This window comes from Cololabis saira, chromosome 3 (genome assembly GCF_033807715.1).
Source record: "Cololabis saira isolate AMF1-May2022 chromosome 3, fColSai1.1, whole genome shotgun sequence".
Lineage (NCBI taxonomy): Eukaryota > Metazoa > Chordata > Actinopteri > Beloniformes > Belonidae > Cololabis > Cololabis saira.
This window is the reverse complement of record NC_084589.1, coordinates 6,376,332-6,402,303: the sequence shown is the minus strand read 5'-3', so window position 1 is coordinate 6,402,303 and position 25,972 is coordinate 6,376,332. Positions and strand designations below refer to the sequence as shown.

At 43.8% G+C, this 25,972-nt stretch overlaps 1 protein-coding gene across 1 annotated transcript in view; it reads left to right on the top strand.

The window, feature by feature from the left end:
- The window catches only part of LOC133424906 (aldehyde dehydrogenase, mitochondrial-like), a 38,943-nt gene extending 13,343 nt beyond the window's left edge, over window positions 1-25,600 (top strand). The window contains exons 2-13 of the mRNA XM_061715490.1: window positions 5,719-5,823; window positions 6,562-6,702; window positions 7,494-7,573; window positions 9,341-9,452; window positions 10,270-10,398; window positions 10,490-10,603; window positions 12,398-12,500; window positions 15,783-15,967; window positions 16,802-16,966; window positions 18,417-18,574; window positions 23,640-23,754; window positions 25,357-25,600. Of these exons, the coding sequence (XP_061571474.1) occupies window positions 5,719-5,823; window positions 6,562-6,702; window positions 7,494-7,573; window positions 9,341-9,452; window positions 10,270-10,398; window positions 10,490-10,603; window positions 12,398-12,500; window positions 15,783-15,967; window positions 16,802-16,966; window positions 18,417-18,574; window positions 23,640-23,754; window positions 25,357-25,389 (1,440 nt within the window). The 3' untranslated portion in view covers window positions 25,390-25,600. The remainder of the gene's footprint in view (window positions 1-5,718; window positions 5,824-6,561; window positions 6,703-7,493; window positions 7,574-9,340; window positions 9,453-10,269; window positions 10,399-10,489; window positions 10,604-12,397; window positions 12,501-15,782; window positions 15,968-16,801; window positions 16,967-18,416; window positions 18,575-23,639; window positions 23,755-25,356) is intronic.
- The last annotated feature ends 372 nt before the right edge of the window (window positions 25,601-25,972 follow it).

Sequence of the window (25,972 nt, the reverse complement as noted above, 5' to 3'; positions counted from 1 at the left end):
GGTCGTGGGGGAGGCGCAGGGAGGGGTGGCCTTCCATCAGGGCTGTGTAAGTCTTTCTCTGTGGGCCAGCTTTAATTTTACAAGTTAAGTCCATTTCTTTACCTGCAGGAATGCGAATCTTATGGCCAGTGTACACAGCTGGGCCCACCATGTCGTCTATTTCACCCTGTTCTGTGCCACCAATCCCCTGTAGAGCTGAATACCACTCTGGGTGGCTGTCTTTGACTCTGTGGAGATACTGCTGGCCAAAAGTTGCTTGGAGGTGTTTTATAGAGGCCCGAATGACATTGGTCCCTATAAGTAGAGGGACCGAGGAGCGATAATCGGAATCTGGAACAACAAAAGCTGGAACAGTCTCGAACTCTTTTCCCAGCGCCTTCAGTGTGACATGTAGGACACCATAGTAGGGCACAGTCTGCCCTCCGGCACCTTCAATGGGTATTTTAGAGGGCTGAAGCTTTTGCTCTCGGAGGGCGGGGTGGTGAAGCCAGTAGCTGTGGGTGATACTGGTTACTTGAGAGCCTGAGTCTATGAGAGCTCTGCATTTCATACCATTGACATCCACCTCTCCCTCGTTCCTGGGGCCCACCAAGGACGGGCCCTCTCCTCCATCAATGTCCTCTCTGTCCAGCGATAGGGGACCTCGCTGCTGGCCCATGGTTGCCCCGGTTACCATGGGCTTTAGGTGTTTAAAGGATGGGTTGACTGATGGATGGTACCCTCTGCAGGGGTCACTGGCTGGGGCTGAGGGTTCCAGGTTGGGTGGGAACCTGAGAAAACTGCTCTACAGACCCGGGCTATATGTCCTTGCTTTCCACACCGGTGGCATGTAACACTTGCACTCTGGGTGGGCCTTACAGGAGATGGCTGAGGTCCCGCTGGGAGGATGGGAGGTGAGGCAGAGATTCTCGATTCAAGGTGAGACAGCTTGGCCATGTGTTCCTGTTGATTGAGGGCTAACATCCTGACCATCTCAGTCAGTTCTGATAAGTCTGAGGCATGCTTTGTTTTTTCTGCTTTCACATTTGCCTCACATGCCGGTGTGACATGGACTTGGGCATACGTTTTCTTTGGCTTCTGTTGTGACTGAAATTTTTTAGCCTCTCTCGCCAGGTTTCTTAGCTCAGCCTGCAGTTCTCTGAAGCTTAGAAGCCTGGGCTTCATCGGTGCAATTCTCGCATAGACCTCCTCATCATTAAGCCCTCTTAGAAACTGTCTGGTGAGTTTACTGTCACGATCAGAAAAGGGTTCACCTCCTCTCTGACTTTCTTCCACAGCCCGCAATGTGGACTCTAGTGCAATAGCATAAGAGCATGGAGACTCTCCTGGCCGTTGACTACGCTCGTAGAAGTCAGCTAGTGGATCCAAGAGGCTTTGTGCATCACTGTACTCTGCCCTGAGCTCCTCAAATGCCTTCTCTGGGATCTGTTCTCGGGGGAGCAGGTTAAGAATCAGTTTTCTGGCCTCACCACTCAAATGTCGAACCACAGTAGAGAAGCGGAGGTGGGCAGGAAGCTCTATTGCTTCCAGGAGATACTGCATGTCCCGTATCCAATCATCAACCAGCATCTTGCTATCAGCACTACCTGTAAACACTTGGACATTCTTGACCTGATGGGTCTGCATGAACCCACCGTATGTCATCTGGGGGGGGCCTGAGTTAGCAGTGGTGATGGCAGAGGTCTTCGGGGGTGGGTTGGATTGGTATGGGTGCCAAAGTGGGACAGAAGGAGGAGGCAGTGGCGTGGAATGTCTGAAGTCACCAGGGAGTGTGGCAGCTTGAGGGTTATTGGCCGGTGTCTGATAGTACACAGAGATAGGGGTATGAATGGGGGCTGTGTGACCGAAGGTTGCACCTGCCGCATTTAGGGGGCTGGGCGTTGTCGAGTTTGGGTCCCATGTATGGGCAGGAAGTTGGGGTATGGGGACTGTACAGTCTTGAGAATTATAGGCAGGGGCTGGTCCTGGCTGCACGTGGGGAGTTGGCCCAGCAGGAGGGGTGGTATTCATTTGGTGGAGTGTTTGAGGGGTTTGATATCTTAGCTGAGGATTGTGATAGATTGGGGTAGATTGTGAGTAGCCACTGTAGCCCTGGGGGCCAGGCTGGGTGGTCTGGGAGTAGTGGGAGGGAGATGGATGAGCCATGGTGGGCTGCGGTATGGTTTGTACATCTTGAAGGGCATGGGCTGGAGGCCCTTGGGGAGACAGGGGCGCAGGGGGCCCATGGAGGTGAGCTTGGGGTGGGCGGGAGTAGCCCGTCATAGACTGCACAGCTGAATGGGTTATCGGGGCACTTGAGGGGGGCATCACGCTTGGTGGACTGTCATTCGATAGGTATACCTGGTGTCTTGGCTCTGTGGCTGGGGGGACATCAAAGCGGGGCAAGAGGGTTTGTCTTGGGGCTGCAAAGCCTCTTTGGGTGGGCGTACTGGCTGGAGTGACACCATGTTTAGCATAGGGTCGGGGTACTGGGGAAGGTTGTAGGCCTAGTTCAGACCCCGGGGGCTGCTGGTAGGTCTGGCGGTCTTGGATGGGGTATATCAGGTGGGGTTCAGCAAACCTGGTGTCGTGTTTGACCAACTTAGGTCTCACAGCTTGTTGCCCACTCACTGAGCCGTCCTCCACCACTATTCGCTCACTCATAGGGTTGGAATATGTATTGTGCGGGTCATGATCATGGCTTGTTGCCGGACTGTGGGCATGCTGACTGCTTGGGGCTGCGGCAGAGGGTGACACTAAACTCATTTGAGAATCTGCAAAATTAGTCGACATTTTTTTTTTTTTTTTTTTTTTTTCAATGCACACTATCTGGGGTAAATGTATAACTTTACATCAAACATGAATTAAACTCAACTATGCAGATATGGTCAAAGAAAAGAGAAAAGCTACTAGCAATGTTAGCTTGAATACTTTCCCTTTTTTTTTTTTTTCAAAATACGTAATATGACAGAATTAAACACCCCATTTGTCCTAATATAGTACAATCAAAACAGGCAATTCAGTTCTTCCCTTTTTTTTTTTTTTTAACACCAAAAATACAGATAAAGCAAACACATTAAAGTTCCATTCAACACTTCAGAAGGATATATTGATGCTTTACCACAGCAAAGTCCCTGGAACAAGGGGTTGTGACTGCAGGGCACCGTCAGGCTCAGTTTACAGTCTCAGAGGGACACAATCCGGGGTCACGGCACCAAAGATGTAACCCACAGCGTTGAAGTGGAAGAATACCACCGTGGCCTCTCTACACATCCCCTGTACTCTGCGTTGTGTTTTAATGTGGTCGTCGTGGGGTGTTTTGTAGAGAGAAGGAGGCACCACACACTGGATTCGGGATTGTGGTTGAGACTGGCTTCGCTTTAATCCTTCTTCAGGTCACCTTACAACACATGGAAGATGAACTGCCTTTTAGAAATAAATCAATAAATTCCTCAAACAATAATAATGTAATTTCCCCCAAATAATATTAAAAATAAGGGTTACTGTCAAATTAAATTAAATACACCTTAGAAAGGACTCAATTATAAAATATGAGATACAAACCAACAGATGAGATGATAAATTCACAGATAAAAGAACTGCTTTGTCCTGCACTATTCGCAGATTAAACATTGTAAGGGCTCACAGCATACTAATAATGCTTAACCCAACTCAATAACCAGAAAAGCTGAAAATGTGCTGGCCGAAATTACCATGTCTCTTAAACATCACAAAAACACATCTAAAAAATATTCAAAGTCATGGCAGAACGTAGTGTACAATGTAAACAAACAGAATCAGAGCACAAATTAAGTGGATGGGTGGTTTTTAGCACTGATATTTGAGGATTATTCGGGCACCCAAAAACCATGCTTACCTTACAACACATGGAAGATGAACTGAAAAACATGGCGGCCCGCACGGGACGTAATTCAGAACCGCGAGAACTGAGACACCGACAGTGCAACAGCGACACCTACTGACACACTCAGACCACTGTCTTACATAAACATTCGTTTATTTGCGTTTTAATGTGGATGACAGGTCCAAACGTAGGAAAATATCTTGGGTTTAGCAGATACCCGGCTACGTGTGTACGGGGTTTTAGTCATCACCAGAAAAATAGCACCAGAAAAATAACTTATTTGACAATTTTCACTTGTTTCAAGTACATTTTCACTTGAAATAAGTAGAAAAATCTGCCAGTGGGACAAGATTTATCTTCTTATTACAAGCAAAAAGATCTTGTTCCACTGGCAGATTTTTCTACTTATTTCAAGTGAAAATCTACTTGAAACAGGTGAAAATTGTTGTTTTTTCCAGTGATGAGTCTTGTTTTAAGTGTAATGAGATTTTTTTACTAAAATGAGACATTTTAACTAGAAATAAGACAAATATTCTTGTTAAGATTGTGAGTTTTTGCAGTGATCCATGTTACTTATCCTGTGAAGGACAGAGTCATATTGATAAGTTCAGAAAAGTGTTTTTTATTGTTGTGTTTTGATGTATTTGATGTAAGCCCAGTGGATATTTAAAGCTTACAGAAGGCTGCATTTAACTGCTGCTATGTCATTCCTGCAGTATTTCTGCAGGTGTTTTGGTCACTGCTATTATTTGTAATATATTATATTATTTGTAATCAGCACAAATTATCTGTCCCCATATGATAAAATCCACCATCCCCCCTGATTTATTGTTACAACTCGAGTACTGGATACAGTGAACAGTTTTAGGATAGGGGGGCGTTTCATTCGTACTTCTCACCTAAAAATATTGAAATTAACTGAAATTGAACTAGATCAAAATGAAAATGGTGAACTATGAACGTGAACTGTTCATTTTTGAACTGTGTGAACTGAACTTTGAAACAGTTCATGAGAAGTAGGAAGTTGCACAACAGTGTCGGGCAGTGACCTTGTTTGGGGCGGAGCAGACGGGCTGCAGCCTGAAGGAAAACCCCCCTGAGATCAACCAGCCTGGCTGTTCTCTGGCCAAATCCAGGAGGGATCATTAGTGGCCAGCACAAACCATCCAGAACAACACGGGACTGGAGAAACGGAGGTCCAGAGCTCCATGAACCTCTCTGGTGTTTCTGTTGTTAGACGTGATCTCCCCAGACTAAAGCCTGGCAGAAATAAATCAACATGCGTTCAAAAAGCAAATAAAATAAGCATAGTTAAGCTTCTGTTTACATGAAATCATATTAATTTCACAAGGATGCTTAACACTGACAGTGAAACTGAACTAGTATCTTCATGAATGGAATAATAAAAGACTCCCTGAAACTGGGACGTCTCCCTCACATGACCAGGCCGTCGTGGAGACGGTTCCGGCTCTGGAAGAGGAATTAAAGAAGTTTGTGTTCATCTAACCCAGGGGTCGGCAACCCGCGGCTCTAGAGCGGCTCCAGACATATTTGTTTTGCTTGTCGCTGTTAGAGCATTGAAGTGTTTGTATGAGAAATGTTGCTTATGTAACACTGTGGTTCCTGTTTTTTTGTCATTTTTTGCTTCCTTTTCTTTTTTTAATCTCTAAGACTTTTCTTGACATTTCGACTTTTTTCTCGACATTTCACATTTTTTTTCTCGACATTTAGACTTTCGTCATTTGCCTTCATTCTGATACAAGACTTTTCATTTTTTGCGGCTCCAGACATATTAGTTTTGCTTGTCGCCGTTAGAGCATTGAAGTGTTTGTATGAGAAGTGTTGCTTATGTAACACTGTGGTTCATGTTCCAGCTGTTCATCAACAACGAGTGGGTGGACGCGCAGAGCAGGAAGACCTTCCCCACCATCAACCCGGCCACCGGGGAGGTCATCTGTCAGGTCGCTGAGGCCGACCAGGTAAACCAGGAAAACCACACACAATCTGGAGTTTAGGGTTGTGTCGGCCGTTTCTCTTGAGGTCTTGTTTGGTTCTCCAGAGAAACCTCAGCTCACCCTGCAGGCTTTCATTTCACGTGTGCGTGAATCACAGGATGGATTTTTATGGTTTCAAAACAAAAGAAAAGGTTTCACATTTCAACAATTGAGCCCTCCTCCAGAGCTCTTGAGACATTTTAATTCCACATAATTAGCCCCAATTAAAAGTTTTAATCACTCTACAGCACAAATCAATACAACAGTAGCTACACAGCCACTGTAGGGCTGTGACAGCTCTGGTGCGTGCGTGCGTGCGTGCGTGCGTGCATACACACACTGATTATGACTTACACCTTAAGATTAAGATTCCCAGAATATTAAAATTTTTTGAGATAGGATATTTGAGTTTTCTTAAGCTGTAAGCCATGATCAGCAATATTAAAATAATAATAAAAGGCTTGCAATATTTCAGTTGATTTGTAATGAATCCAGAATGTAAGACATTTTTGTTTTTGTAATTGCATTACAGAAAACAAAGAACTTTATCACAATATTGTAATTTTCTGAGACAGTCCTGTGTGTGTGTGTGTGTGTATATATAGGTTACTGAGATGTTCTTCTTATGCTGCTTAGTTAGATGCTGTGTGCTTATCAATAAACAGACATTACCCCTGGATCCTTCTCCTCCGTTAATGCCAGTATCTCTAACTGCATTTCCAGGCAGATGTGAACAGGGCTGTGAAGGCAGCACGCGATGCCTTCAGGCTGGGGTCGCCGTGGCGACGCATGGACGCCTCCCAGCGCGGTCTGCTGCTGAGCCGTCTGGCCGACGCCATCGAGAGAGACGCCGCCTACCTGGCTGTAAGTGGAACCACCCGGGGGCGGGGTCTCCTCAGGTTATTGATCTGGAGGAAAGAGGATGGAGTGGTCGCCTAGGTTACCCAGGTGGGCTCGGGTCTGGAGGACCCAGGGTCAAGTCCCCGGGACCAAGGCGCTGTGAGCCGGGCCCTTAGGTAAACCTTCTCCCAGTCCTCTCCCAGCCCTCTGGTCCAACTAGTGATGGACCCATTACTAGGTGTTCAGTGAGATGGACTATGGCCACGGTTACATGATGTTTTTTCATTCAGAATTAATTATTCAGAATTAAATAATTCAGAATTAAACAATTTTTTACATATCTGTCCAAACTGGCTGCAAGCTTCTATTTTCTTCCTGTCGCTCGCGTTGAAAGCCGGTTAAAAGCGCTGTAGGAATGATGAGGAACGGCTGATCCAGTTAGTTGAAATGAGAAGTTATCTCTATGATTCCTCCTCATTTCACTACAAAAACCTCAATAAAGTGGCAGAAAAAAATATTATTATTATTATATATTGTTTTATTATTATATCTTATTATCTTATCTTCCAGCTCTCTGTCCATCTCCCTCCAGCAGCTGCCACTTTATTGAGGTTTTTGTAATGAAATGAGGAGGAATCATTTCAGCAGAGCAGTTTTCCGAGAGAGAAATGGTTCTAGGTACTAATGCCTTCAGTCAGCTGAACGGATCTGTACCAGCTGGGAGAACCATCCTCCTTCCCACCTTCCCGCCTGTAGTTGCTGCAGTAGATCCGGTTCACCAACATTGTGCAGACATGATTGTGTTCTTGTTGCAGGAGCTGGAGACTCTGGACAACGGGAAGCCGTATGCCATTTCCTACATGGTGGACATCCCCACCGTGGTGAAATGCCTCAGGTAACAAACAGAACACTGCACTTCATGGTTTTCTGGGGGATTAGAGGAATGTTCCCCCCCCCTCCAGTCAGGAATGTGATCACCCTTCAACCCGTTAGACGTCTAATGCCAATGAACTCCTTCCACAGTTTTTGAGCTGTTGCAACCATTCAGATATCAACATATTCAGCTCGTTCAGCGTGTCACTGCAATGACATTTGGTCCTTTTAAATCTGGGATTGTCAACCGGTAGTCCGTGACCCTCTGGTGGTCCGTGGCGGTATTGCAGGTGGTCCGTGAAATTGTAAATGGAAAACGATAATAATTTAAAAAATATATATTTATTCTTTAGACTCAATTTATTTTCCATTTACTATTAATTTTTGTGAATAATTTACCCATCCAAATGATGTCAAATGAGTGAGAGTGAACTGTAATATTATAAGCCCTCTTGGCTTCCTATTGGTCATTTTTCATTGACTGTCTTGTTTTTTTTTTATAGTAAAAGGTGCAAATACAAATAGACACTGATGCTAATAAATAGCCTATAGGCCCATACTCTTATTTAAAAGAAAGGTGCAAAATAAAACAAACATCCCCAAAAGCAGTTGGTCCCGGAGTTGCTTCTTGGTTATAATGGTGGGACTGGGACAAAACCAGTTGAAAACGTCTGCTTTAAATCCTTCAACTTCCAGGATTTCCAAGGACTTTTGAAATATAATGGGGAAATATTCAAATCCTTGAAAAACCTCCACCTCTTCCAGACCTTATTACTTCAGCATCCTTTCAGCTACAGACACCGTTCAAACTCTGAACTACTCACTAGACTTTAAACTCTTATCAGTTTATTAAAATATTGTATTGGTTTTTTTTTTTAATACAGGACTGTCTCAGAAAATTAGAATATTGTGATTTTCTGTAATGCAATTACAAAAACAAAAATGTCATCCATTCTGGATTCATTACAAATCAACTGAAATATTGCAAGCCTTTTATTATTTTAATATTGCTGATCATGGCTTACAGCTTAAGAAAACTCAAATATCCTATCTCAAAAAATGAGAATATTCTGGGAATCTTAATCTTAAACTGTAAACCATAATCAGCAATATTAAAATAATAAAAGGCTTGCAATATTTCAGTTGATTTGTAATGAATCCAGAATGTATGACATTTTTTTTTTTTTTTTAATTGCATTACAGAAAATAAAGAACTTTATCACAATATTCTAATTTTCTGAGACAGTCCTGTATTCCTTTATGAAAAGATCTGTTTTTATAATGTATTTCAATTGTGGGGCCTTCAGGCATCCTTGAAAACTTTCTTTGAGAGCTCAATACATCAGTGAGATGGGTGGAACGCAGGTGGAAAGAAGATAAATTACATGTATCTTTTGACATTTTAAAGGAAACATGGCTCAGATATTTTAAAAAAACTGTTTAAATCTGAAAAAACTAAATATTTTTCTGATATTGTTGCACGCAATTGTAACGAACCTCATGTTCTTTACTATTAACTAGTGCTGTCAGGCGATTAAAATGAATCTAATTTAAAAAGCTGTAAACCATAATCAGCAATATTAAAATAATAAAAGGCTTGCAATATTTCAGTTGATTTGTAATGAATCCAGAATGGATGACATTTTAGTTTTTTTAATTGCATTAGAGAAAATAAAGAACCTTATCACAATATTCTAATTTTCTGAGACAGTCCTGTATCTCAATCTCATTGTGGGTTGTGTTTCTACCAGGAGCAGTTTTCTCAGTTTTCTCATGTTTCCTGTGTCAGGTACTACGCAGGGTGGGCGGACAAGTGGGAGGGGAAGACCATCCCTATTGACGGAGACTATTTCTGCTACACCAGACATGAACCCGTCGGCGTCTGTGGACAAATAATACCGGTACTTTTTATCTTCTGTCTTTAATGTCGTTCCTACGGAAGACTATCAGGGCCATGCAGGAGAAAAAATATTTGAGAGGGGAAGATTTTATTTTATTGTGCACTTTGAGAAAAAAGACTAAATGTTGGGATTGTTGAAATACAATTTCGAGAAAAAAGTCGAAATTTCGTGAATAAAGTAGAAATGTCACCTTTTTTCTCAACATTTCGACTTTTTTTCGACATTTCGACTTTTTTTCTAGAAATTATACTTCAACATTAATCTCGACTTTTTTCTCGACCTTTCGACTTTTTTCTTAAAATTTCAACATTTTTCTCGACATTTTGACTTTTTTCCTCAACATTTCAACTTTTTTCACGAAAGTTTGACTTTTTTCTCAACATTTCGACTTTTTTCTCGAAGTGCATAATGAAAAAAAAATCTTCCTCCTCTAAAATATTATTTTTATTTTTCTCCTTTATGGCCCTAATACTCTTTTGTAGAAGGAGGAGAAAAAATATTTGAGAGGGGAAGATTTTTTTTTTTTTTTAAATACAATTTTGAGAAAAAAGTCGAAATGTCGAGAATAATGTTGAAATACAATTTCAAGAATAAAGTTGAAATTTCGCCTTTTTTTTTCTCAACATTTCGACTTTTTTCTCGACATTTTGACTTTTTTGTCGACGTAATAATGACATAATGAAAAAAAATCTTCCTCCTCTAAAATATTAGTATTTTTCTCCTGCCTGGCCCTGACACTCTTCGTCCGTTCCAGACGTGAACGTGTTTATCATGTTAAGTTGTAAGTTGTCAGACAGAGCGGTTGTTTCTCCTGCAGTGGAACTTCCCCCTGCTGATGCAGGCCTGGAAGTTGGGCCCCGCCCTGGCCACGGGCAACACCGTGGTCATGAAGGTTGCCGAGCAGACGCCGCTCACAGCGCTCTACGTAGCCAATCTCATCAAAGAGGTACGTCAGTTAGTTACTTAGTACGTGTAGTTTTTGTCTTCTTTTTTTCAGTTTTCACGATAACTGTGTCTTTTCCTTGGTTGTGTTCCAGGTTGGTTTTCCTGAAGGTGTAGTGAACATCCTGCCTGGGATGGGGCCGACGGCCGGCGCTGCCATCGCGGGACACATGGACGTGGACAAGGTGGCCTTCACCGGATCCACAGAGGTAGGACGGCCGGAAACGGCCCATCCCTACATGTACCAGTTACACCAGCCGGGCTCAAGTAGAGGAGTCCCAACATTTACCGTATTGGCCCGAATGTAAGACGGGATTTTTTTGCATTGAAATAAGACTGAAAAGTGGAGGTCTTCCATTCGGGGTCTAGACATACCCATTCACAACGCTAGAGGGAGCCAGATATCTTTAAAGCCAATGCTGAACTTAAAGGGGACCTATTATGGCATCTAATACCTATTTTAAACAGGCCTTGAATGTCTTAAAAACAAGCTTTTGATTGTTTTTGCTAAATAAATTAGAAATTCAGCCTCTGAGCCATGTCTTTATGTGCACTGTGCTGATTGGCTGAAAGAAAAATAGCGGTAAGAAAGAAAAGAGATGAAAATAAGAGGAGAGATAACAGAAAATGGAGAAACGTAGCAACAATCTGGAGAAAAGTGGGTGGAGGTTAACCGACGGCTGAAGAGAAGTAATGATGCAAACTTCAATGTGATGATTTGAATGAGGCAAAACAACATGCTTTTTCTCTCGAATATATTATTATAATAATTTGTTTCAGATGTACTGTAATTATTTTCTGTATAAAAATGGAATTTGTTGTTCAAAAAGTCTTTTTTTTTTTTCAAACTTGAGTCTTGAAAAAGAGGGGGTCGTCTTACAATCAGGGTCGTCTTATATCCGGGCCAGTACGGTAAATGTTGACCCAAATGAACGCCGTTGGACCTGAACGCACAGATGAAACATCCGTCCCAGAGAAGACGCTCGCCTCTGTTGGATGGAAAAACGTTGGATTTGAAGATTGAGATGTGCTTAGCCATCAAAATGACCAGATGACAAACTAACATGGCTGTAACTAGACTGGGTGATATGGCCTTTTATTAATATCTCTATATTTTTAGGCCATGTCACGATACACGATATATATCTTGATATTTTGCCTTAGCCTTGAATTAACACTTTGATACATACAATCACACCAGTATGATGATTCTATTTGTCCACATTAAAACATTCTTGTTCATACTGCATTAATATATGCTCATTTTAAACTTTCATGCAAAAAGGGGGAAATCACAACTAAGTCAAATTTACCAAAACTGTATTTATTAAACAGTTACTAAGCAGTGAGCGGCACAAACATAAAAATTGAAGTGAAGGAGAGACGAGAGAGTTAGAAAAGCCTGTAATTTATTGCCCGCGGCTAAAAGCAAATGCGTGACAATGTACAGGACTGTCTCACAAAATTAGAATGTTGTGATAAAGTTCTTTATTTTCTGTAATGCAATTTAAAAAAAAAAAAAAAAAAAAAAAAAAAAAAGTCATAAATTCTGGATTAATTACAAATCAACTGAAATATTGCAAGCCTTTTATTATTTTAATATTGCTGATTATGGCTTACAGTTTAAGATTCCCAGAATATTCAAATTTTTTGAGATAGGATATTTGAGTTTTCTTAGGAAAGAAGGAAGGGAGAAAAGAGGAAGGGAGAAGGAAGGAGAGAGCAGGATGAAAGAAGGACAGGATAATCAGGTCATTTTGACCTAAAGACAGTACCAGGGTTAAGAAGGGCATCATGGTTTTGTGTCTCCAGGAGACACGGTGATGTACAGATGTGCATCGTCAGCATAACTATGAGAACTGATGCCGTGCTTCTGATGACGTCCCCAAGCGGAAGCACATATAAATTAAACAGTATTGGGCCTAAACTGGACCCCTGGGGCACCAGTATGAGGTGGTTTCCGGTGACCTGCAGGGGGCGCTCATCCCTGTCTCTGTCCTCAGGTGGGCCAGCTGATCCAGCAGGCTGCAGGAACCAGCAACCTGAAGAAGGTGACCCTGGAGCTGGGGGGGAAGAGCCCCAACATCATCCTGTCTGACTCCAACAGTGAGTGTTCCAGCAGCCGGGGGGGGACAGTCACCACTGTCTCTGCTCCATCAGAACCAACATAATGGAGCTTTTCCACTAGTACTTACTCAGCCCGACTCCACTCGCCTTGTCCTCGTTTCTTTTCAATATCCAGATCAGAAGTAGGAGGTTGGAGTGAAGCTGCTGTGACGTATTTGATTGTGTATCTAAACGGAGACGACAACAACACTACACTGCAAAAACTCAAAATCTTAACAAGAATATTTGTCTTATTTCTAGATAAAATGTCTAATTTTTAGTCAAAAAAATCTCATTCCACTTAAAACAAGACTCATTACCAGGAAAAATAACTTGTTATTTGACAATTTTCACCTGTTTCAAGTAAATTTTCAATTGAAATAAGTAGAAAATTCTGCCAGTGGAAAAAGATTTTTTTGCTTGTAATGAAAAGATAAATCTTGTCCCACTGGCAGTTTTTTCTACTTATTTCAAGTGAAAATTTACTTGAAACAGGTGAAAATTGTCAAATAATAAGTTATTTTTCTGGTAATGACTCTTGTTTTAAATGTGATGAGATTTTTTGACTAAACATGAGAGATTTTAACTAGAAATAAGACAAATATTCCTGGTAAGATTTTGAGTTTTTGCAGTGTAAAGATGTAGAACCTGGAGGAGATGATAGATGTGCTGCTGGATCTGTGGCTTGTGTTTGATATCAAGTTAAAAAATGAGAGAGAGAGAAGATTCAAGTGGCGACGCTTTTTAATTTTGTTAGTTTGTCTCGGCGCTGCTGAAAAGTCAGCTGGATCCGTGAGCAGCTATGAAGAGACAGAGCTCCTGGTAGATCTGGTCGTTCCTTATCTCCGTCTAGATCTTTTTAATTCTCTCCTCAGCACCAGGTTTATGAACATCTGTAGTGTGATGATGTCAGATACAGCCGACTCAGCAGCTTAGAACATCGGCAGAATAGATACAGAAAAGTATCTACTCAGCACGTTAGACCCCTAGTGGAGAAGAACCAAACCGAGTGGAGTCGGGCTGAGTAGGTGCTGGTGGAAAAACGCCATAACATTCCCCATGCTTACATTCGCATTTCATATCACATGAAATGGCCCAAAGCGTTCTGGTTTTTGGTCCAGTTTAAAGCAGCCAGGAGGCAGTGAGGCTCCGGTCCGAGGTCCTCCGTAGGAGGAGCCTGGATCCTGGCAGGGTGGCCTGCTTTCCACCAAACTTGTACTATGAAATCACCTTAAACTTGATTTGCTCCTTAGATTGGAAAAGCTCTGAAATGGGTGATTTATTTTGATTGAAGAATTGTCAAATTGGTCCGATTCACCGCAAGAATCGGCACAGATTACCTTTGTAATACTGTATTTGACCCGGTCTTTGCACGTTTTGACCGTATAGAAATGTAATTCTTGCCATTGTAAGAATGAGATTAGGGCTGGGGATCGATTCAAATGTCAGGAATCAATTCGATTCTGATTCTTAAGATTCAGAATCGACGATTCCGATATTGATTTGGGTTAGTGTTATTAAAACTGTTTTTTGAGCTGTTGCATGAATGATATGACTGTAGTTCTGCAACATATGAATACTAGTATTATATGTAGACTCAACAGCAAGTATTGCAGCTAATGATGCTGTAAGGACCAATCAGCTCCCAGAATGCTGATAGAACTGAAACAGAAACATCGTGGGGCAGAATTACCAAACAGATCCAGGGAGGAAACAGAGACGGATGAAATCGGTTTTATTTTTTCCCATTTATGAGAATTTGGTTTTAGCATTTTATGCAAATGTAACCCCAAGACAGTATATAAATCAAAGAAATATAGATAATTTATGCAATTATAACTGAAAACTCATGTTTTCATACTTTTAAACATATTTAAAGGCAAAAACATGGCACTAGTTATTCTGGTGTCCAACAGAACATTCCTTGTTTGGGCATAAACAAAAAAATACAGAAAATAAATCGATCTTGAGACGTACGAATCAATATTTAGGAATTAATGAGAATACATGTTTTTCATGTTTTTTCGGCAGCACGGTGGCTTAGTGGTTAGCACTGTTGCCTCACAGCAAGAAGGTCCCCGGTTGGACTCCCAGGCCCAGCAGGACCTTTCTGTGTGGAGTTTGCATGTTCTCCCCGTGCTTGCGTGGGTTTCCTCCGGGTACTCCGGCTTCCTCCCACAGTCCAAAAACATGCATATTAGGTTAATTGGTGATTATAAATTGTCCGTAGGTGTGAGCGTGAGTGTGATTGTGAGCATGATTTGTGTGTTTCTATGTGGCCCTGTGATGGACTGGTGACCTGTCCAGGCTGTAACTCCTGCCTCTCACCTGAAATGAGCTGGGATAGGCTCCAGCAGACCCCCGTGACCCCGCAAAGGATAAAGCGGGTATAGATAATGGATGGATGGATGGACATGTTTTTCAACACAGGCCTAAATGAGATGTACCTGCTGTACTCTACTACCCTTACTGCTTAACAACTTGCGCTTTCTATTATTTTACCTCTTTTCTTATCATTTTATCTGTTATTTACTGTTTAATTGTGTCTTGTTGCTTTTAATGTTGATGTAAAGCACTTTGAATTACCTTGTGTTGAATTGTGCTGTACCAGGGGTTGGTAGGGGTTGGCCAAAATGTTTTAGAGCCATATTGGACCCAAAACACAAAAAACTAATATGTCTGGAGCCGCAAAAAATGAAAAGTCTCGTATCAGCCTTAGAATGAAGGCATCACATGCTGCATGTTTCTATATTAGTTATAACTGGGGAAAGATTTTGTTTTTCATTATGCACTTCGAGGAAAAAAGTCGAAATGTCGAGAAAAAAGTAAAAATTTCGAGAAAAAAGTCAAAATTCAGAGAAAAAAGTTGAAACGTCGAGATTAATGTTGAAGTACAATCTCGAGAAAAGGCGAAATGTTGAGAAAAGGCGAAATGTTGAGTAAAAAGTCAAAATATCGAGGAAAAAGTCAGAATTTCGTGAAAAAAGTCGAAATGTTGAGAAAAAAGTCGAGAAAAAAGTCAAAATTTCAAGAAAAAGGTTGAAATATCGAGATTAAAAAGGAAAGGAAAAAGGAAGAAAAAAGAGAAGAAAAGGGAAAAAAGAAGGAAAAAGGAAAAAAAAAAAGAAAGAAAAGAGAATAAAAGGAAAAAAAGAAGAAAAAAAGGTTACACATTTTATAAAAAGCTCCAGGAGCCACTAGGGCGGCGCTAAAGAGCCACGGGTTGCCGACTCCGTGCTATACAAACTTTCCTTGCTGAAGTTTTCTCCTTTCCTTGTCCAGTGGAGGAGGCCGTGGAGCAGTCCCACTTTGCTCTGTTCTTCAACCAAGGCCAGTGCTGCTGCGCCGGCTCTCGCACGTACGTCCAGGCCGACATCTACGACGAGTTCCTGGAGCGCAGCGCCGAGCGCGCCCGGAAGAGGGTGGTGGGGAACCCCTTCGACCTGAAGACGGAGCAGGGGCCTCAGGTAAGCAACGCAGAACCCTACGGTGGCCCACAAGGGCCAAACGCACTGCAACGGTCTAATGCGTCTCCGTTAAGGAAAACGGCTTCAAGTACAGAAACGATTTCACAAACTCAAAACGAGGTACAAAAAGAGGAATGTGGTGCAAATGAAAAAAACGTGCTGCAAATAGAGAAACGATGCAAAGCACAAAACGATATGAAACAAGAAACCATCTTCAAAAGAAAAACGCTTCATAACCGGTTACCAAACCTGCAGGGGGCGCTCTCAGCGTAACAGAGACCGAACAGCTGACTGAACCACAGTGTTTACATCCATGGTTTAAACATACAGCGGGAACGGTTATGTGATATAATGTGATTTATATCCCTGTACAACGCTGTACATTACGAGACGTTTCTTTATTATATTTTAACGTTACAGTCAGCTGTTCAGTCTCTCTCTACATCCGTGTGTCTGTCCATTGAGCTGTTACGCTGAGAGAGAGCGCCCCCTGCAGGTTTGGTAACCGGTTATAAAGTGTTTTTCTTTTGAAGATGGTTTCTTGTTTTATATCGTTCTGTGCTTTGCATCGTTTCTCTATTTGCAGCGCGTTTGATGATGCTGCATTTGTCTTTGTTTTTTGCAGCAGGTTTTTTCATTTGCACCACGTTCCTCTTCTTGTACCTCGTTTTGAGTTTGTGAATTTGAATCGTTTCTGTACTTGAAGCCGTTTTCCTTAACTGAGACGCATTAGGACGTTGCAGTGCGTTTGGCCCTTGTGGGCCACCGTAGAACCCGGTCCCGGTCTCTGTTTGGAGTGAGTTGAGACCCCAGCCCGTTCCCTCTGTGATGTAGGTGGACCAGGAGCAGTTCAACAAGATCCTGGGCTACATCAGCACCGGGAAGAAGGAAGGAGCCAAGCTGATGTGTGGGGGAGGAGTGGCTGCAGACCGAGGATACTACATCCAGCCCACCGTGTTCGGAGACGTGCAGGACAACATGACCATCGCCCGGGAGGAGGTGGGGGAACGGGGCAGGGAGGAGGTGGGGGAACGGGGCCGTGTCAGGGAGGAGGTGGGGGAACGGGGCCGTGTCAGGGAGGAGGTGGGGGAACGGGGCCGTGTCAGGGAGGAGGTGGGGGAACGGGGCCGTGTCAGGGAGGAGGTGGGGGAACGGGGCCGTCTCAGGGGCAGCTTTGGGCCTGAGGGGTTCACATGATTCTTTGGACTGTTGTAGAGATGTACGGTCCTGGTTCTCTTGAGGTGTCAGTCAGTACGTTTACATGCAGCAAAGAGATCAGATTTCTGATCGTATCAGATTTCTGATCGTATCAGATAACGACATGCAGAAGTCCGGATCACTTGTCTGAGTTTACATGCTGTTCAGAGATCTGATAAATGGCCAGAGCATGGCTGACTCCGTGATGCTAGGTGGCGCTGTAACCATGGTAACCATTTTAACAAAGAGCCACCTCCGGTTGACCTCCATTTAACAACAACAAGAAAAGATGTCTTACGACAACCTGGTCTGATTTGTTGTTCCAGTTTGTTCCCTTTGCTGCCACTAACCTTGTGAGAGGTGCAAAAGGCACAATAACCCTTTTTAAAAATTATTATATTCTAAAACGGGAAATTTACAGGAAAATACTAATACAGGAGGACGGCGGGAAAGAGGGGTAAACTACGGTAGTTTCCCAGCCAAAACGGGAGAATTGACTTGAGTGGAAACAAGTCACAAGTTTCTACTGGACAATTGTGTCGTTATTAGGGAAAGAGGACTGGACTGGAGACACAAGTTAGGAGGACCAGCCAGGTTCTTTCCTCTCTTTTATTGTTCAACTGTTGCACTGTAGGTGTTTTGAAAATAGTGTTGTTTTCTTCTTAGTTTAGATCACACAATCAAATACGTCACAGCAGCTTCACTCCAACCTCCTACTTCTGCTCCAGGTGCTGAATTGTAGTGGAAAAGAAACCAGGCCGAGTTGAGATGAGTAGGTGCTGGTGGAAAAGTGCCAATAGTGTCCAGCTTTGTGTCGGCTGTCACAATGAGCATTTTTAAATTCGTCATAGATCTGATGTCGTTTCTCATTGAAGTTCCTCCTTTCGGCGGTATCTCCCTACCAGCTGTTTAACCCGCGTGCCTAGTGCGTTGCAGCGGTGCGTTAATAACAAATAACCCAACAGTCTAACGTTCAACCAGTCAGCAAAGCCTGCTCCAGTGGGCTTCCTCTTTAAATGCTCGGCATCGCCGTCAGACCAGTGTGATCGTGAAAGATCATGAAAGAATGAATATCTCCACCCTTCAGAAGACGGCGTGCAGCTCGTGTGCTGCTCCAGAGTCACAGAGCTGGGACAAACTGACTTGTCGTTGGCCTACAAGTCAGCAACAAGTCAGCTCGTCACGGCTCTTCAGCGCTTGTTAAAGTTGTCCTAGTTTATGAAGTCTTTGTCTTTCCTGTGCTGTCTTCCAGATCTTTGGTCCAGTCATGCAGATTCTGAAGTTTAACACGTTGGAGGAGGTGATAACGAGAGCCAACGACAGTAAATACGGCCTAGCCGCCGGCATCTTCACCAAGGACATCGATAAGGCCCACTACGTGGCCAACGGGCTGCGTGCCGGGACCGTCTGGTGAGTGCTGCATCATGGGTAATAGTTGAGCTGTGGTCTGATGCTGGGAGAACATCAGGGGTTCAAACCCTCACATCTATAGCTCACATTAGCACATTTCTTTGGGCAAGACACTGCATCCCAACATGCCCCCCAACACATGGATGAATATGTAGATGAAGGCATGGCTCGTGCACAGAAGCACTGGAGATGTGCGTCTGCAGCGGGGACCTCATGGGGCAACACATATAACACACATTCCACGTATTTACACATGATGCATCCCTCACACTACGGAAGATTTTTCTTTCATTGTGCACTTCGAGAAAAAAGTAAAAAAAAGTTAAAATGTCGAGAAAAGTCAAGATTTTGTGAATAAAGTTGAAATGTATTGAAGAGTATTAGGGCCATGCAGGAGAAAAAATATGAGAGGGGGAGATTTTTATTTTCATTGTGCACTTCGAGAAAAAAGTTGAAATGTCGAGATTAAAGGGAAAGTTCCGTTTTTTACAACCTGGACCTTATTTCTGTCATTTTTTATGGTTGTATACTCACCCAGAGGTGTTTGGTGTCATTTGGAGTCCTTCGGAAGATATTTTTTGCGAGCCTCTTCTCCATATAACGGTAGTGAACGGGGCACAGCGGGGCACAGACGATGCAGCGTCTAAATAACACATGATTGCCGCGAAACTCTTCATTTCTTTTATGAATCACTAGATCTGCTTCCAGGACCTGTTGTCTACATCCGGGGTTGTCTGTGTAATAAATAAATCAGTTTGTAAACAAGACCTCTGAACTCATGACGTCATCTCTGTGCAGCACTCTGTCCTCCGTTCAGTGAGCTCTTCAGCCGTATACTCTGGCTCAAAACGGTAAGGACGTCCATCATATTCAAAGTCGTCGTCCACAACCTCAGAATTTGACAAATATTCAGACATGTTTCAAATAACTATCAGTAAACTAACAGTAGCGAACTCACGGAGCTGTGTCTGCGATGCGCGCACAGAGATGACGTCATGAGTTCAAGAGTTTTGCGGCAATCATGTGTTATTTAGACGCTGCATCGTCTGTGTCCCGCTGTGCCCCGTTCACTACCGTTATATGGAGAAGCAGCTCGCAAAAAACTCCTAATATCTTCCGAAAGACTCCAAATGACACCAAACACCTCTGGGTGAGTATACGACCATAAAAAATGCCAGAAATAAGGGCCAGGTTGTAAAAAACCGAACTTTCCCTTTAATGTTGAAATACAATTTCAGGAATAAAGTCGAAATTTCGTGAATAAAGTCGAAATTTTGAGAATAAAGTTGAAATTTCAACTTTATTCACAAAACTTTGACTTTTCTGTACTTTACTGCAACACAATTCACCACAGTAATCTCCACACACCGCACCCATCACTGTCTGCTCTTTCCACCAGCCTTGTCCTTTCACTGGTTAGCATAAGCTAAGTCAGGCAAGTTAAATTACTTTGATTGACATCGTGGGAGTTTTCCACACGCTTTGCAGGACATAAATGTTCTAGTCCTACTATGGCCATGCTAAGCCCCTCCCTGCTCCGTCTGATAGGCTGGCTGTGTGCCGCATGTTGTATTGTTGAGTATTGTAGATGAAGGATTTTGCCAATAGTGATTTTCCTGATTTATTTTTATATTTTGTATGTGATCTGAACAGAGCCATGTTTTTACAAAGGGACAGTTAGATAAACGGTTGGAGCTCTGCTACCGCACCGCAGTAGCAGAGTTGACTAGGGCTGTAACAATATATCGTGCCACGAAATTTTGCGATACAAAAACGTCAAGATACGTGTCGTGGAGGTGACAAACTGTAGCTGATATTGGGACAAATGTATCCAGTCAATACAAGCAGACGCTGATTTCTTTTTCAATGTAGTGATTTTGTTTTAACACAAGAGGGCGCTCTGAGCTGGTGGTGACTAATCTGCGCCGCTCCCCCCTCTCCCATCTTTCCAATGCTTTTGTTGCAGCAGAGTGTGCGTGTAAGATTTACAAGTAGAATGGAGAACAGCGTAGCAATAGAAGACGCTCCCACCACATTTAAGTCACTTGTATGGCGACATTTTGGATTTCCAATTGTGGATAGAAAAGGCGACCGAGTGGCTGACAAGGAGCAAACAATCTGCAAACATTGTAAGGCTTAAACATTGTAAGCTCTTAGCTCTGCCATAGGCTAAATAATAGTCATGTTGCATTTGGAGTTTGGGACTTCATAGTTTATTTATTTATTTATTTAATTTTAGTTGTTAAATTTCTGGAAAAGAAAAAAGTCAAGTCATACATGAGAGAAACTATTGTTGTGCAACTCATAGGTAGCTTGGCTGTCCAGTTATCAAGGCTAATGATAATTCTATTAAAGAATTATTAATAATGAATAAAGTTGACTATTTATCAAATTGTATTATCAAAAATGATAATTCTCGTAGGGGCACCACCGCCGGGGCCTTACTTCCGGTGGGATTCGATAACTAACAGCAGAAAATCAGTCTCATTATGATTTGAACTATCCTGCAGAACAGCAAATCTTACAGAATAACAGTGAAGGCGTGATATCCGAACACTAGGCTCTGCTTAAACAAATCAATTTGTGACCAAATCTTGCATGAAATAACACAACCACTCATAAAGAAATCAATCGGAATTTATTTACATACGGGTGTCAAAAGATGATAAACGCAACACCCAAATAAACCTGATGGCAGAAATGGCTTAAGTATCATGGAACAATTAATTAACTAGAAAAACATCACTAGAAAAATAGGACATGGAAGTTAAATGCATGGAATGAAAACAAAAAAAAAGAAATCAAGCAATAATAACGAAGATACAGAACATCTACAGTTCAAGCGAGGCTCCTGTGGTCTTTTAAAGATGGACGCGCCCTCTTGGCCACGTGCAATTAGAACGGATGGTGATCCCGGTGTTAAACCGTGATCAACTGCAGAAAACAGCGCCTTAAAACATGAATGACTAGCAGAAAGTAGTGACTACAAATTAATGAAAACAGTCCTTATAATGATGGTGGTGTAATCTCAGCTCTGAACACAGATTTAGCTCTGTAACACTCTTAAGTTACTGATAACCCAGGTCTCACAATCTCACACACAGTTCTGAACACTCTTAAATCCTACTGATCACTGCTACGCGGGCTCACGTCTCCTCTGGGATCCGGAATCGGGTGCCTGCGGGTTTGTGACTGGGTTCGCGGTCCTGCTGGGGTTTCGCAGTCAGGCTATCGCGTCCCGTCCCTTCCCCTGAAACGGATTAGACAGCGGCGGGGCCGCCTCGTGCCGGGCCGTGGTTCCGGACCAAACGGAGGCTCACACGCATTCCTAGGCGCGGCGGGGGGACCGGTCTTCTCCTGCCGTGCTTCCCTCTCTGCGCCGGTCGCCGACGCGCGGCCGTCCGGGCCCCGGGAGAGCTCACGCCGGGCGAGACGCCGGCCGTCCGTCCCCGATCCCTGCGCCGGTTCGCAGACAGGGGCTCGGAGCGGGGAGGGGGGTTCAGTCTGAATCGCAGCTGTGTCCCGATCTGGTTGCCGGGAGCGCGTGGGCGTCGGAAGCTTGGATCTGTGAACTTAAAGAGGAACAGAGTTTAGTGAGAAATCGGAGCCTCCCGGGGGACCGCGGCTTCAACGGCCGGACCCCGCAGGGCCCGGTCCGGTGCGGGCCTCCTGCCTCCCCCCAGCCCGGGGGGAGAGAGAGGAGATGGGATGCTTTGGCCTGGCCAAAGATCCAGCGCCGATGAGATGAAGTTGAGAAGGGTAGAAGAGGAGAAGAAGAGAGTCAATGGGAGCCGGAGCTCCGCAGGCCCGGTCCGTTGCGGGCCTTCCCTTCCGCCTCCCCCCAGCCGGGGGGAGAGAAGGGAGATGGGATCCTTTGGTCCTGCTGCTCAGGAAGAGAGGTTGATCGGAAGAGAAGAGATGGGGGCAGCTCCGTGCACCGCGGCTTCAACGGGCTGCAGGTCCAACGGAGCGGCCCGATGGGGCCTTACACCTCCCCCCAGCCGGGGGGAGAAAGGGAGATGGGATCTTGGCCCAGAGCCAAACGATCCAGCTCGGATGAGAGGGTGATCGGAAGAGAGCGAGGAGGAGCAGCGGCAGGGGTTTTGATCCTACGCGCGCTGCGGTGACGTCATCGGTGCCTCATTGCGATTGGATGTGCGCGCTTTCAGGCGCCGCCCCATCCCGCAAGGCATGCTGGGATTGTGGTTCATGGCACGGTCGCCATTTTATGAGGCACATTAAAGCCAGTTCCAGGCTGGGGGGGTTGCTGGTAGGTTTTGTGTCTGTCCAAAGAGGCCTGGTTTTAGGGCTCCGCTGCTTCCCGACCCCTGCTTAGGTGTCATAAAACCCCAAGGAAGTCTGTTTTCCCTGGCAGAAACCCTGCTGGGTCCTTGTTTTGATCTCCGGCCATGCAGTGGGGTCGTAAACGGACTATCTCGACCCAGGCCGAGATAACCAGGAGTTAGCAGCGGGGGGTCGCAGGACTTCAGGAAGAAGGGGCAAAGTCTGGTTTTACAGGTCCTCAAAATCACAAAATATTCATACATTTATAAGTCCAGATTTCACATGGGCGACGCACAACACTATTCAGTGTGTTTCTAAATATTTGTACTTGTATGAAACTGAAGATCATAATGCAAACCTGACATTTACTTTTAGTTCAGTTTGTGGAAAATGGTTGGCCTGGCTTTCTCTTTAAAACTTAAACAGTTATAAAGCATTACAAACTGGAACAATAGGGCAAACGCACAGTATTGTTTTGTATTTTGTGTCTTTCAAATAAAAAACAATTGTTTCCAGTCATATGTTCCTCATTCAAGGTTGTTAAAAAAATACTGCTATAATATCGTATCGTTATCGTGACCTCAGTATCGTGTATCGTATGGTGAGATTAGTGTATCGTTACACCCCTAGAGTTGACCAATCAGAGACGGGAAGGTAAAGGATTGGTAAAGTTCCTGAAGCATCTTGGGATATGTAGTTGGACAGTTCAGCACCAACATCATCTAGTGCTTGTTCCTCCCTGTTAGTATTAACGTTACTGTGTGTGTCCGTTCCTCTGCAGGATCAACTGCTACGACGTGTTTGGAGCTCAGGCTCCGTTTGGAGGCTACAAGTCCTCAGGAATCGGCAGAGAGCTGGGAGAGTACGGCCTGGAGAACTACACGGAAGTGAAAACGGTAACTACACGTCGTGTAGTTGTGTAGTTCTGTGTGCGGTTCTGCTGTTGGTGTCAGGTTTGGGGGTCCAGATTGTGTTTCCTGCTGAAGATCACGGCTCCATGAGGCTCCACGAGGCTCCACGAGGCTCCATGAGGCTCCATGAGGCTCCATGAGGCTCCATGAGGCCAACAGGAGGAATCAGAGATGAACCCTCCATCACTGGGCTGCTGTTCTGAACGACTGACAGGTTCCAACTCCCACCTGAAACCAGTCTGACTTGCTGCCAGCAACGCGACCCCAGTCCTGCTGCGTCTGTACGGAGACCCAGACCCCCGTACTGGGAGCCCCCCGTACTGGGAGCCCCCCGTACTGGGACCCCCCGTACTGGGAGCCCCCCGTACTGGGACCCCCCGTACTGGGAGCCCCCCGTACTGGGAGCCCCCCCTCCAGGAAGGCCTTCTCCCAGCCCCCCAAACAACCGTCCCGGGTACAGGGAGGGTCCAGAGTACAGCAATCACTGGCTAAAACGCGGTTCACCTTTCCCGTCTCGCTGCTTCACGGATTTGCATTGTGTATCGTGTTCTGCATTCTGATTGGCTAAATCAGGGTCGGCAACCCAAAATGTTGAAAGAGCCATATTGGACCAAAAACACAAAAAACTAATATGTCTGGAGCTGCAAAAAATGAAAAGTCTTGTATCAGCCTTAGAATGAAAACAACACATGCTGCATGTTTCTATATTAGTTAGAACTGGGGGAAGATTTATTTTTTCATTATGCACTTCGAGGAAAAAAAAGTGGAAATGTCGAGAAAAAAGTTGAAATGTCGAGATTAATGTTGAAGTAAAATCTCGAGAAAAAAGTCGAAATGTTGAGAAAAAAGGTCAAAATATCGAGAAAAAATTGAAATGTTCAGATTAAAAAGTAAAGGAAAAAGGAAGAAAAAAAGTGAAAAAAAGAAGAAGAAAAAAGGAGAAAAGAAAAAAGGAAAAAAAAGGTCAAACATTTTTTTAAAAGCTCCAGGAGCCACTAGGGCGGTGCTAAAGAGCTCTAGAACCGCAGGTTGCTGATCCCCGGGCTAAACAGTCTCCCCGCTTCTTCACTTCCTGTGTCAATAACGTTGGTCGCTTAGCAACAAGCTGAGAACGGCCAATGAGCTTCAGCAGCAGCTCAAGAACGGGACCTTTTGATGAATCGCTCATTACAGTCTCAGATATAATCCATGGTGTCGGTTTATAAGAAGAAAAAAGAGCGACAACAACGACCCATAACTATGTTCTTCTCTGGAAAAAACACTCCTGTACCGCGGCTTTAGAAGAAAAAGACACTACAGAGTCAGGATGCAGCAGCATCAGAAGAGCAGTGGAATACACACCAGTCACTATTTATCCTACTGTACTTATTGTATTTGATTTCATAATCATTTTTCATTTCCGTTCAAATCCAATAACTGGGGTCGTGGTGGGGCGGGGCTGATCTCTGCAATTTGAAGCCTTGTATAATAATTGTAAAAAAAAACATAAAGGTTGGTACTTCGTGGATTTCACTTATCACGGTATAAACGAGGAAACGGTCCGGCCTCCATGATTTCTGTCTGAATCCGGTTTGTTCTGGTTTCCAGGTGACCATCAAGGTACCGCAGAAGAACTCCTAGATGTGGTGGGAGAGCTCTTCTGCTGAGAGGAGGTCCCGGACGGGACCCCCGGGGACCTCTGGGGACCGGGTCTGCAGACGCAGGACTGCACCCTAACCCGGATCAAGGACTCCTCATCACAGCTGAATTAAAACAATACAGAGTACTTTGGATCGCTGCTGAAATGTTGTACGATTAGACGCTTGTTCTCCATTAAACAACTGTAACTGCAGATACAGCCAGTCTGACTGTTTCCTTGATGTTTGATAAAGCTGCTTTAGATACTCTCCTGTCTGCCCTGGTCTGATTTGTAAGGAGTTGAGTGGTGGTGACAACATTCAAACAGAATTCAGAAAACGTCCATGTTCCCACTCGTCTCTCCAGCTTAAGAAAACTCAAATATCCTATCTCAAAAAATTAAAATATTCTGGGAATCTTAATCTTAAACTGTAAGCCATAATCAGCTATATTAAAATAATAAAAGACTTGCAATATTTCAGTTGATTTGTAATGAATCCAGAATGTATGACATTTTTGTTTTTTTAATTGCATTACAGAAAATAAAGAACTTTATCACAATATTCTAATTTTCTGAGACAGTCCT